This window comes from Trachymyrmex septentrionalis, unplaced genomic scaffold (genome assembly GCF_001594115.1).
Source record: "Trachymyrmex septentrionalis isolate Tsep2-gDNA-1 unplaced genomic scaffold, Tsep1.0 scaffold128, whole genome shotgun sequence".
Classification (NCBI taxonomy): domain Eukaryota; kingdom Metazoa; phylum Arthropoda; class Insecta; order Hymenoptera; family Formicidae; genus Trachymyrmex; species Trachymyrmex septentrionalis.
Genome location: NW_017304417.1, coordinates 1,431,455 through 1,441,209, shown reverse-complemented (window position 1 = coordinate 1,441,209; position 9,755 = coordinate 1,431,455). Strand labels below are relative to the sequence as shown.

Genomic DNA, 9,755 nt, shown 5'->3' with positions numbered 1-9,755 from the left:
CCATTTATTTTGTTTATTTTGTTTATACATAAAGAGTCTTTATACCGTTGTTATTTTATTTGTGCTAGTTTTCTGTATGACTTATTGAAATACAAAAGCATACTAATAGACAGGCACAGTAATTGGGACAGTTACCTTATATACCTAACAAACAATTAAATACTCTTAAAAAGGTAATTAATACTCTTGAAATCTTATTTTTAAACTCATGCATTTTCATACGATTTATTTTTAAACAAATTTCACATTATTCTATTTGTATTTATCTCTGGTGTCATTCTTCTTTAATTTATTCTTTATAAAATCATTGGCTCTTTCCCTCTGTATTCAGAATATTTACTTTGCAATTGCTGGAAGTTTTCTTTACACTGATAAATTAAATTATATTTTAAGATCTAGAGGAATTGTCTTATTTCAGCAGACATTCATAAAACAGATGCATTCTACGAACGCATCCATTGTTATATATATACATACAATTTCAATTTTACACTTCATATTTCAAAATGCGCTTGCGTTTCAATGTGTTTCCGGTTTTGCCTCATTCACACTCTGTTGTCCGTACTCTTATTATAGGTATTCTAATTAACGTAAGTAGTCTCCTTAAGGTGTCACATGCGGCGTAACTTGCGCTGACGAATCATATTGTTTCGCTTGAACATCAGTTTCCGCTTAGTTACTTTATGCTTTTTACGCTATTTTATTATTACGCCGAAACATGGTGAAACCACTGTAGATGCATAGCTAGAAAATTGGTAATATTATCTTCGAGCTTTTGGGGTATAATTAGTGTCGCTACTGTAAAAGCGCAATGACATCTAGTTACAAGGATGTCCGAGATCTTTGACAGTCATCAACATTATACAATAGTAAGCGATATAGGAAGTACTCAAGAACGAAGTGGGACTCATCCTCGAATTGTCAGCGTAGTAACTTGCTAAGAGCATGTTATTCGGTATTGAGAATAAAGACTTATTATTAATTCGTCGCAGTGTTCAACAGACAGTACAGAATTGCCATAAATCTGCGTAGTAAATATTATAGCATGTATTACTTTATAGCGTGTCTATTACTGAAATACGAGATAACAGGTACAGTTTAATTTCGGAACAGTGCTCAAAATAAAATTCGTTGAACATTCTGTAAGAAAAATCTGCTAGAAGTGTCTACTTCATGCTTTTCGCAACATGCAGTCGAGCTTTATCATGAAAAATGACTTTGCATTGATTGTTGGTCACGGATGGTCTTTTTTTCATCAACTCGTCATTCAATTAAAATTAATGTTGATAGCGATCAACTGTAACGATTTCATTTGGAAGCAAGAACTCATAATACAGCACACCCCCCTAATTCCATCAAATGCAGAGCAAGGGACGTTCTTTGTCTCTCACGTCAAAATCACCGTTTCGGAAGTGTTCAAACCAAACTCTACATGTTCTTCCGATGGAGTTTCATCACCATACACTTTGAATAATAAGCAATGCGCTTCAGCTGCAGTTTTCTTGTTCTTATCAAAGTAATAAAGAAATATATGTCAGAAAAACAGCTTATCGCGGTTCATTTTCAATCGATTGAAAAATCTCTTTGGTGTCGAGAAATTTAACCTGTGAGGATTGAATCACTTTCAGCAATATCAGAGGTAAAAAACGGGCGACTTCACCATCGGAAACTCACCAGCGTTAGATCCGACACCCTAACATGAACGGCAGAAATTAATTAAGTTTACTATCTAATATATATGTACCTCCTGAATATGGTGTCATAAATGTAATATCAGGAACAGATATGAATATATAAATTAGAGGAATAATTAAAAGAATTGTAAAAAATGTATAATGAATTATAATATTCTAAAATTGAAAAAAAGATTGTACATGTTATCCGAGTTTGTGACTTTTTCAAAAAGTATAAATATTGGGAAAAAATGAAAAATTTTTAACTACAAGATAACATACTATTGAATATTTTATTATTCCTTATATTACAAAGATATGAACAATTTATTTTGATAATAGCAAAAATAAAAAATCATATTAAGCTACTTTATTACAAAAGAGTATCAATATTAACTTATATTAAATTACATGATATTAAAACTCTTAAATAGTATACAATTTAACAAACATTATATTGTATTTTGCATAGTTTTATATAAATTTTAAATCTTTTTTTTTTTAACATATAGCAATTAATGTAACAAAGAATATTTATTAAACTTTAGTAACTATAATATTTATACCGTTATGTTTTATACTTTCTTGTGAAATATTGTGAAATATAAGTATAGAATAAAGTTTACCCGAAACCTCAACAAGTGTTAAAATCAAAATCAAGTAATTACAAAATATGTTAAAATATTGTATATAAAAGAATTCGACCAAGAGGCCACTATAGTGATTTTGTTACCCATAGTGACAAGTATGGAAAGTCGATAACCTTTTATTTCGTTGTAAAACATAAAAACAATATATTTAAGCCCGATCGCGGTCGCTTGAAGGGGAGGTGGGCTTTCTAAAATGTTGCCGATTTTAATTTTTTTATTAAAAGCGTCAAGATTGAACGTTGTTGCAATCAATAGTTAATATCTTTATTTCAAAATAGGTGGACTCCCATATATATCTCTCAGAAGGGTGCAAGGGATTACCATATTAGGTCAAAGTGGTTAATTTTTTCTGAAAAAAAAAAAATCGATAGTGACAAAGTTGAATTTTTGTCTATTACTTAATTTTGATATTAATTGTCGAGAAATATGATTCGAATCCATACTTTTTCGATGGTCACAAAAGCAGAGCCATACCTATCCAAATATGAACCATTTTACATGGAATAAGAAAATTGTACGTATTCGGGTAGATATGGATGTCTTTGTGATCATTCAAAAGATATGAGAATCATATTTCTCGACAATTGATATCAAAATTAAGTAGTAGACAAAAATTCAATCTTGTCGCTATCGATTTTTTTTTCAGAAAAAATTTATCACTTTGACCCAGTATGGCGATCCTTTGCGACCCTTCTAAGAAATATATATAGGAGTCCGCCTATCTTGGAATAAGGGTATTAACTATCGATTGCAAGAACATTCAACCTTGATGCTTTCAAAAAAATTAAAATTGCAACATTTTGAAAAGCCTCCCCTTCAAGTGACCGCAATAGGGCTTAAATATATATATATATATATATATATATGTATATATTGTTTGTTTTACATGAAATAAAAGGTTCACTTCCCATACTTGTTGGGTAACAAAATCACTGCAGTAACCTCTTGGTCTAAATTATATAGAATTTTCTTATCTTTATTTCTCGATAGGCGATATCACCTCGAATTTAATATTATGTTTTATCAGTTGCTCGATCAGAGATGTTTTACCGAACGCAGCACCGGGAGTAAGTACTCCTCCACTGTAAAAATATAAATACATAAAAATAAAAAACCGAAATTCAACATGTAACAACATGTAACTACGCACAACAATTAGGCAATTATTTTAAAACCTGCAAATTTTATCGACATTTAAGAAACGATACCTCCGCTTCTAGAGGTCGCAGGACAATTTTTCTGAGTGCGTTTTAAAAGGTCAAACTTCTACTTTGAAACAGTTTATGATATTTGCCATCCTATCGAATGGTCTTTTTCGCGAAGATCAGAAACAAGATCATGTTAAAATTCTGAAAATTTCACAACTTTGCCACTTTTCACGGGCAAAGTATGAACTGGCCGAAAAATCTCATTACATGCATTTTAAAGTGAAACTTTTCCTTTAAAATAAGATCTGATAACTTATAGGCATGTTAGAGTAATCGTCGAGATTTTATTTAAAAAAAAAAAAATTTCAATCTTTAAAATGTATGTAATAAGATTTTTCGACCTGTTTGTACTTTGCCCATGAAAAGTTAGTCATGAAATTTTCAGAATTTTAACACGACCTGCTTCTGAAAAAGACCATTCGATAGGACAATAAACATATGAACTATTGTTTCATTGATATTAAAGTTTCACCCTTTAAAACGCATCCAAAAAAATTGTCCTGCAATCTGAAATATCGTTTCTTAAATATCGAAATTACAAGTTTTAAACTTAAAACTAAAATTTACAGGTTTTAAAATAATCGCCTAATTGTTGTGCGTAGTGTATAATTGTCTTTCAATTGTCACTAACCCTCAACTACATGAGTGGGTCATTTGGACTCGGGTGAAAATTTTAGTTGGCCGCTATTTTTGTATGGTTAATATTGCAGAGTTGAAGTAAAAGATTTGAAATCTTTCTCTATCGATCGTCGTGATGCAATTGTTTCGTAGTTGCCTTGATGCTAATTGTGATGCAAAAGTTTGGCTTGGATGACTTGGACCCGTCAAATTCGACAGATTTTTGTCGAAAATGAAAATTCGTGTTTAGTAAGTTTAATGCTGTATTCAAGTTTATTTATTATCTTCTTATAATTAAAATGTATATTCACCAAAAAAAAAGCATTTTTACGAGAGGCGTGTTGGCGAAACGATCGCTCTATTTTTTTCGGAGTTATAAAATCATGAGTAAATAATGTTGGTAAATAAAATCGGTAATCATTATATGTATATTTGAAATAAAATATTTTCATTGCATTTTTAAAAAAGAAAATATCCGACATATCTTCGATATCATTATTCCGAGCATGTATAAAAATGCTCCCATTTCACTCGTACAAATAATTATACTTTTTGGAATGAATCATAACGTATTTATTTTTCTTAAAATTCACATTTTCCTCTTTTTCAAAACATTACTTGTTTTTATTTGTACCTCTTTTTTATCACAAAGATTTTTTTGGAAAAAAATTTTCATTATTGCACTCTTCACAAATTATTCTTTCATATTTTTTGGCATAACTTTTTTAATCATTATCAAAATCTTTTTATGTTTTGATATTTCAATTCTATACATTCTGACATTTTATTAGAAGAAAAAATATTTTCCATTGAGATTTGTGATAATTATAGAATCAGTCAAAAATTCCGTAAGTGACTTGGACCCAGACATGTAAAATAAGATTCTAAAACGAGATATGTAGTTGAGGGTTTATTATCTTATACTATAAATTTAAATTTAAAAAAATAACTATCAGACATAACAATTACAGTGAGTAATTAATAATTTATTAATTTACTAACTTGTTAGGTATTTTGTCAGTTTCGTTAAGGATTGTTGTTGCCGATAATATCGCTGTTATGCTAGTCATCTCATATGCGGGAGAATCACCAGAGACTTTGGTGATTATTTTCTTATTAGGTGGATCTGTGTGTTCATCGGTAGGTTCAGACAATTTTTCAGTCCATCCACTAGCTTCGAATGTAAGAGAAAAATGTGTTGATTTCTGCATTTCCGGATTCGGATTCTCGTGACTTATGAAACCGTATGAAAATAGAGCCGGATACTGCAAATATCGCAATTTATTGTATTATCTAAATAATTTTGACAATCACGAAAGTACTTGGCACATACTTTTAGAAGTAAATTACGGCCGCATGCTGTGCGAGACAAAACTAACAAAAGCGTACCAACAATGGCCATAACCAGGAATTCGAAGAAAGACCTAATAACAAGCATATAGACTTTAACAAAAATTATTTGTCAATATATTAATTTCTATTGGTATCATACTGACTTCAATTTAACATAAACTTTAACTTGTGCAGGCCTCTCTTTATAGTTGTCATATAAGAATCGTTGTGTACGAAGAGCTACTGAACGATCGGCACTCGGAAATGGTATGGGCCATCCTTCAGAAACATTGCTTCGGTGCAATACACTTCTACAAAATAAGTGAAATTATTAACCCTGTTTACCATTAATATAATTACTATTTCTCTCTGTTATCAATACTGCACTAACTTATATATTTTCTAAACATTTAATGCATAGAAAATTTACTTATATTTGACAAAATATGATTTATGTATATATGCAAAATATATTATACAAGATATAAAATCGTGTGTATACCTTGATTTTAGTTTCGGTGTGAATTCAGGTAACTTGACAGGATATAATTTTGTGCGTAATGCCTGTACTTCTTCTTTGTGAGCCAGACTGTGTACTACAGATTCCCAAGTTGCATAATTAAGTACCGGACCTTTCTTGTCAGTAGTGCTTCTCCACATGTTCATGAATATTTCAATAGCATTTATTTCTCCTTCAAATTTCTGTTGCGTGAAAATGATTCCCAATTCACTAGGAATACAGTCAAAACCACAAGCGTTTACTATGTAGACGCCAGCTTCTTTTGCTGCTTCGTTATATTTTAATTGCATTTCCATCATAAACTGAAAAATATTAAAGATATTAAAAAGAGAAATCATTAATTGATTATTGTACTGTTGCACAAACGACCGTCGTGAAGTTAGCTCCCAACATTTAAAAAAAATTAAGTTTCTTTCAGTGTGCAAACGAAAAATCGAATTGTTTCAAAATATGCAAACGAAAATCTATCGATTTGAGACCTTCTCGATCCAATTTGCTCGAAGTTGGGGTGCTAATGTAAAGTTAGTCCCTTTAAAATTGTTTTTTAAATAACTTTTTAACTAGAAGTGTGCAAACAAAAATTCAAAATGTGCAAATATGGGCAAAACGAATAAACTAAAGAAACTTTATTTTTTTTAATGTCGGAGGGCTAACTTCACGACAGTGCACAAACGTTGTTAAATTACCTGTTCTTCACCAGTAACATCAACATAATGAGTACGAGTAGCAATGCATGTTTTGATAACTGGTTCTCCATAAAATCTGTATGGGCCACAACAATTGATAAGTATCTTTGCTCGTTCTGTCATTTTCTTGAGAGATTCTTCATCTTTTATGTCAGCCAGAATAATAGGCACGTCCTCTGATAAGATACATGTAATATAATATAATATTTGCTAATAATAAGTAAAGTAGTTTACTATTATAATTGGAATAATTAGTTCTGAGTTTTAAACGTACCAATATTTGAGGCAAATTCCTTAACAACTGCATCTAAAGCTTCTTTCCTACGACCAGCAATACCAAACTTCATTTTCCGATCCTTACACATTTGGGATGCATTTTTCACTACATATTTTCCAGTATATCCAGTGGCACCAAATATTACTATATCTAAACGATCTGCCATTTTTCTGTAATCTATAGCAAAATATCATTAAAATCATTAACATTTTTTACAACTTTACATTTAACTTGACAAAAATATCTTTTGTTAATATAAATCTTATAAAAAATTTAAAAAATGCTCATTAATATATTCCCAGCAAACGAGAATGGATTGAAATGGATTAAAATGGATTCAGATTTTCAGAAATACAGATTCATGAATGTTAAAATGAATCCTTTTCAATCTTGAATGCATTTTTATTCATTTATGAGAATTGCATAGGGCATATCTCTATATCTTTTAATCTAAAAATAATAACATTTTCTGTGAATCGTTAATACTATTCAAATCAGAATTGTGAATAGAAAGTACAGTTTTTTTAATTTAGTTAAATTCAAAAATAATATCAGCAATTTCTGTACAACGTGAATACTGCTCAATTCATTCTGTGAATATGAAATGCAATTTTTTCAATCTAATTGAATAAAAACAGTTTTTATTTAAAAATGGACCATAAAAAATGCTACTTAAATTATTCAAAATTATAAGTAGGAAATTTTTCGTTTTAATACAACTAAGTTTAAAAAAATTGTAACGTAAAAATAATTGACTTATATTCTTCTGTTTCTCTTTGATTAGAAGTAAAATAAATGATCGATGTGAACATTCACCAAGTTGAACACAGCCCGAATATTAGGCTAATAACGGCGCGCAACATCGATCAAGCGAGATTAGATTATCCGACACTTATTATTATTATTATTAGGCGTCAGGAACTCGAAAGCTCATTGCCGCAAATACCAAATCCCGCCACTGTTCCCGTCCCTGAGCCAGATCCCTCCATTTTGTGACCCTCGTACCCCATTTCGTTAAGGTCCATTCTAATATTATCCTCCCATCTATCCTCATACTATCCTCCCGTCTTGGTCTACCCAATGGTCTTTTCCCATCCGGTTTATCAATTAGTACTTTATATGCAATTCGATTCTCATCCATACGCGCCGCGTGACCTGCCCATCTTAATCGACGCGATTTTATGACATTAATAATATCCGGACTATTATATAATTGATGTAATTCTGCGTTGTGTAATTTTCTCCATTCGCCCGTTTCCTCATCGCGTTTTGCCCCGATGATTTTTCGAAGTACTTTATTTTCGAAAGCCCTAAATCTTTTCTCGTCTTGTAACGTAAGTGACCACGCTTCGCTGCCATAAAGGACTACCGGTAAAATAATCGTTCTGTAAATTCTAATTTTTAAGCGCCTAGACAATATCCGCGAACCGAGTAGTTTCTTAACCGAATAGAAGCACGCATTCCCCAAATTAATTCTTCTCTTGAGCTCTTCTCTTATTTCATTAGTTTGGTTTAAAATCGATCCTAAATACTTAAAATTGCTAACCCGTTCAAAAATTTTATCACAGACGACCAGGTTTCCGTTATTATGAATATTCTGAATTCTATCAGTGACCATATATTTAGTTTTTTCAACGTTTATTTGCAGCCCCAGTTCTTTCGTTTTATCTAATAGAATATCCGACACTTACCCAATGTTATCTCATAGGCCCGATTGTCAAAATTATTTTGATTTTAAGTAAGGCTTAAAACTCTCTTTGTCTTTGTCTCTTTTTCGGCTTTTAAAATGAGACAGACAGAGTTTTAAGTCTCACTTAAACAGTAACGAGAATGGATTAAAATGGATTAAAATTTTTTTAATGCATACTTTAAATCCATGAAAATAGATTGAAGGGATTGAAATGGATTAGATCTGAGCTGACACTAGTTTAATATTCGAAAAAAAAAAAATTCATTTAAGGGTTACAAATTTTATTCCTAAGACATTTATAATAAATACATCTGATATTAATTACTTCAAATTGATACTAAAAAATAACGCATCTTAGTAGGACTTGAACTTGGGATCTCTAGATTATGAATCTTCTACGTTACTCGCTACACCACTTCTTCAATTGGTTATTCATTCTCTATTTTAATTACAACCAGTTAAACCAGTGCACGAAATTATATAGATATAATAAAAACATCATCATTTATCAGATATAATAAAATATAAACATTTTACATTACAATGAGACAACATTGGGTAAGTGTCGGATAATCTAATCTCGCTTGGACGATGTCGCGCGCCGTAATCAGCGTAATATTCGAGCTGTGTTCGACTTGGTTTGCGAGTGTTCACATCGATCATTCATTTTACTTCTAATCAAAGAGAAATAAAAGAACATAGCTCAATTATTTTTGCGTTACAACTTTTTTGAACTTATAAGGGAAGATTTACAACTGTTCGAAATCGATTTGATTCTCCATAAGATATGTTGTAAAACACGAAAATCTAAGAGACACGTATTTTTTTATACGTGCTCTAACTCATGTTTAAGGGATGACTACTTAAAAAAAAACAATATTTTTCTTTCAAGGCGAATATCGTCGGAAGTATAAAAGATAAAAAAAATTTATTAAACAAAAGTTTTACGGTTTCAAGAGTACTTTAAAGTTATAGATAAAAAAAAATTTTATTAATTTTTTGTTTAACAAAATACCCCCATAATCCATAATTTTCCATATTTCCATAATTTTCTTAAATTTTCAAATTTTTTCTTACTAAATTAAAGATTATTTTTTTACA

General features: G+C 30.6%; 2 protein-coding genes across 4 annotated transcripts in view; one reads left to right on the top strand and one right to left on the bottom strand.

Annotated features, from left to right (window-relative positions):
• The first annotated feature begins 786 nt into the window (after nucleotides 1–786).
• On the top strand, nucleotides 787–1,729 carry LOC108756541. The gene is made up of 2 exons (XM_018500427.1): nucleotides 787–1,516; nucleotides 1,629–1,729. Exons 1-2 carry the CDS (start codon nucleotides 1,188–1,190, stop codon nucleotides 1,681–1,683), a joined length of 384 nt encoding a protein of 127 aa, XP_018355929.1. The 5' UTR covers nucleotides 787–1,187; the 3' UTR covers nucleotides 1,684–1,729.
• A 515-nt stretch (nucleotides 1,730–2,244) lies between these two features.
• The window catches only part of LOC108756583 (saccharopine dehydrogenase-like oxidoreductase), a 17,895-nt gene continuing 10,384 nt past the window's right edge, over nucleotides 2,245–9,755 (bottom strand). For 2 of the 3 annotated variants that reach the window (XM_018500498.1, XM_018500497.1), the window contains 7 exons: nucleotides 6,962–7,141; nucleotides 6,688–6,863; nucleotides 5,984–6,303; nucleotides 5,646–5,792; nucleotides 5,483–5,573; nucleotides 5,152–5,414; nucleotides 2,245–3,405 (listed from right to left, as the gene is read on the bottom strand). In XM_018500498.1, the coding sequence (XP_018356000.1) occupies nucleotides 3,300–3,405; nucleotides 5,152–5,414; nucleotides 5,483–5,573; nucleotides 5,646–5,792; nucleotides 5,984–6,303; nucleotides 6,688–6,863; nucleotides 6,962–7,130 (1,272 nt within the window). In that variant the 5' untranslated portion in view covers nucleotides 7,131–7,141 and the 3' untranslated portion in view covers nucleotides 2,245–3,299. The remainder of the gene's footprint in view (nucleotides 3,406–5,151; nucleotides 5,415–5,482; nucleotides 5,574–5,645; nucleotides 5,793–5,983; nucleotides 6,304–6,687; nucleotides 6,864–6,961; nucleotides 7,142–9,755) is intronic. The other variant, XM_018500499.1, reaches the window with a different exon arrangement.